Raw genomic sequence first — 3,067 nt, forward strand, 5'->3', positions numbered from 1 at the left:
GCTAGCTGCCTGGCTGGCTGGCTAGCTAGCTGCCTGGCTGGCTGGCTAGCTAGCTGCCTGGCTGGCTAGCTGCCTGCCTGGCTAGCTAGCTGCCTACCTGGCTGGCTAGAGCTGTGTGCCTTCCTAGCTAGCTAGCTAGCTGCCTGCCTGGCTGGCTAGCAAGCTTAGGCAGGCTGCTCTTGGGGCAGGCTCCTGCTCTTGGGCCTCTTGGTCTGCTCTTGGTCCTCTTGACCTGCTCTTGTCCTTCATTAGGCCATATAATCAGAAATCTTATATACACTACCCTTGTTATCACACACAGAGAAGACCACCATATATATTTATAGTTACAGAGCATCCTTGTTTTACCAATAACATTAATTTTCTCAAATAAAATCTAATAAAAATTAGTTCTAACTTTTTAGATATCCTATTAGACATTTCTAATAATAAAATAAACAATAGTATATAAGGACTGACTCAGCCACATTATTTCATTGGTTTTTAATTTACAGGTATGTAGTTTTCCATTAATTCCTGAAAGATCAGAATCTTTGAGAAACTGGTTTTAAAAATGCCTCATACACAAGCAGCTGCCTTGCTCATATCATGTTTATTTAGCTACAAAATTTGAGCAAAATTAGCTAGTTGGAATAATTCTATTTTTTTATACCTCAATTTGTATTTTTTTAAATCTGCTCTGCTAAAATAGTGATGGTCTCAAACAAGACTCCAAGCTATTGGTCCATATCCTGCTCCACCTCAAACACATGTAACCAAACACTGACAAAATGAGAAAACACAACAAAAAGTAGAATTTTATGTAAAAGAAATATAATTTACACTTAAAAATAAATGAGGTATAATTTTTAAMAAAAAAAAAAAAAACTACAGTTCTATTTTTCAGTCTTGTTCTTCGTCTGTGTCGAGTGGTCCTCGGTTCAGAGGAAGGAACGGTTTGATCTGCTGCCAACGACTGGGGGGCCAGATGATGTGAGAGGCTCGACCGTGCAGGAGCCCCACTGAAACCTGAATAGAAAGAAAAAAAGCATCAATAATACATCCTAATAAATCATATTTTGACATCTACAACAGGTAAATTAATTTTTTCTACAAAGCCAAGCCACTGAATAAAATATATAAACATGCCACATATGTAAATATTTATGAATGTGCAAAATGTGTAATTATATTTTTCGACATGACTTATAAATCTGTGGCACCCTGCTGTAAAATCAGAGTACGTGTTACAGTATGAGATGCAGAAAGGTTGATTTATTCCTACGTATCTCAATGCTCTGCAGAATCACGAGGCAAATACACAAAATGAGATGTGATTAACAGGAAGACAAAACCTGCATAGAACATATTCAGCTTTTTACTAGTGTACATTTCTTAAATAACTTTTTGTTTGTCTGGATGCTGTGTGACTGTGAAGGTTCTTACTGGTCCAAAGCTGTTGCTGTCCAGACTGTGTCCATGATGATCGCCCTCAATCCAGAAATGACCGTCAGGGATTTGAACATATCGATTCTTGTAGCCCAAAGTCCTGTAAAGAGTAAAACAGAAAATAAAAAAATAAAAAAACAGACCATGTTTTCAGTACATTTATTGGTGAATTTAGAGACGCTAAAACAAAAGTGCTGCACATCATTTTACCAACAACCAGAAGCTATTTCTTGGTTCAAGAGAAAAAAAATTAGAAAACACTTTTAGCATCTTTTGATTTTAAGTGTCTTTTGGTTAAATATATATTTCCAGTTGGATTCATAATCTTTGAGGCAGTGATAGAAATTTTACACAGTGAGAATGAAAAACTCTATTAAAGGAACAGATGATCCAAAACTGCAGAAATGGACTGAAGTACGAGCAGCTTGTTTGTATTTTATGGTGTAGTATGAGGCCAAAATTAGGACTATTGTGCAACCAGTGGTTGTTACATCCTTGTAGCAGGAGGCTATATCTATTCCTAAGCCAGCTATTGATCTGATTAATGATAGGCCGGCCCTGGTGACTGAGCAGCTGGCCTGGTAACTGAGAGGCCGGCACTGGCAAATGAGGAGACTATTTATTTGTGTTAGCATCGGAGAGGCTCTCAAATGCTAACACAAATGAATAGTTTCCTCATTTGGCAGCGTCGGCCTCTAACAGGGTTCCTACAATTTAAGGAAAGTTAAATTTAAGACTTTTTAATGCCAAGTGAAATCAAATTTAAGACCAATTTCACAATAAAAAAGGCAAAAAAAAATTAAACTGTGGCAGAAACTCACGAATCACAGTATTTTTGGTTGAATTATTCAAATTTTTCTAATAGACCAATTGTTTTTATCCATATCTAACTGTTATTTTGTCAAATATAGCAAAAAAATGACAGTTTTAAACTTAATTTACTTCCTGGAAATTATCTAACGACCCAAAATTTGGAGTTTTAGGACCCAGAGTGGGTTCTCAACCCTAGCTTGCTGTAGATAAAACCTTAAAGTGCCTGTGACATCAAATTTTTGTAAGAAATATGAACACATTTTTGGAAAGACAACATTATTAACATTATAAAATGAATTTCATATTGCTCAGATGGACAGTTGTTGAGATATTTGCAGAAGAAACAGGAAGTGGTGTCAAAAGGAAACGTCTGAATGAGAATACCGTATTTCAAAAATAAATAAATGCTACCAATTATTTTAATATTTGAGAAGAATTACAGTCATCCTATTTACAATGTGTTAACATTTTTGAGACTTCTGAAGATTGATTTAAGACCTTTTAAGTCTAATTAAGGCCTTATTTTTGGATAGATGCATTCAAGGCCTTTTAAGACTTTTTAAGGATCCACGGGAACCCTGCTCTCAGTTAGCGGGGCCGGCCTTTCGTTAATCAGATCAATAGCTGGATTAGAAATAGATATAATCTCCTGCTACAAGGATGTAGCAACCACTGCTTGTGCAATAGTCTTAATTTTGGCCCTCATACCGCACCATAGGCTACGTTCACACTGAGGGCAAATCCAACCCAAATCTGATTTTTTTTGACCCATCTGACTCATATCCGATTTTTTTATGACAGTCTGAACGCGACAAATCCGATTTTT

At 36.5% G+C, this 3,067-nt stretch overlaps 1 protein-coding gene across 1 annotated transcript in view; it reads right to left on the minus strand.

The window, feature by feature from the left end:
• Positions 1-468: 468 nt before the first annotated feature.
• Positions 469-3,067, minus strand: part of immp2l (inner mitochondrial membrane peptidase subunit 2) — a gene marked incomplete in the record, with an annotated part of 9,690 nt that continues 7,091 nt past the window's right edge. Inside the window, 2 exon segments of the mRNA XM_014029127.1 lie at positions 469-1,008; positions 1,426-1,528. Of these exon segments, the coding sequence (XP_013884581.1) occupies positions 883-1,008; positions 1,426-1,528 (229 nt within the window).

This window comes from Austrofundulus limnaeus, unplaced genomic scaffold, assembly GCF_001266775.1.
Source record: "Austrofundulus limnaeus strain Quisiro unplaced genomic scaffold, Austrofundulus_limnaeus-1.0 Scaffold858, whole genome shotgun sequence".
NCBI lineage: Eukaryota > Metazoa > Chordata > Actinopteri > Cyprinodontiformes > Rivulidae > Austrofundulus > Austrofundulus limnaeus.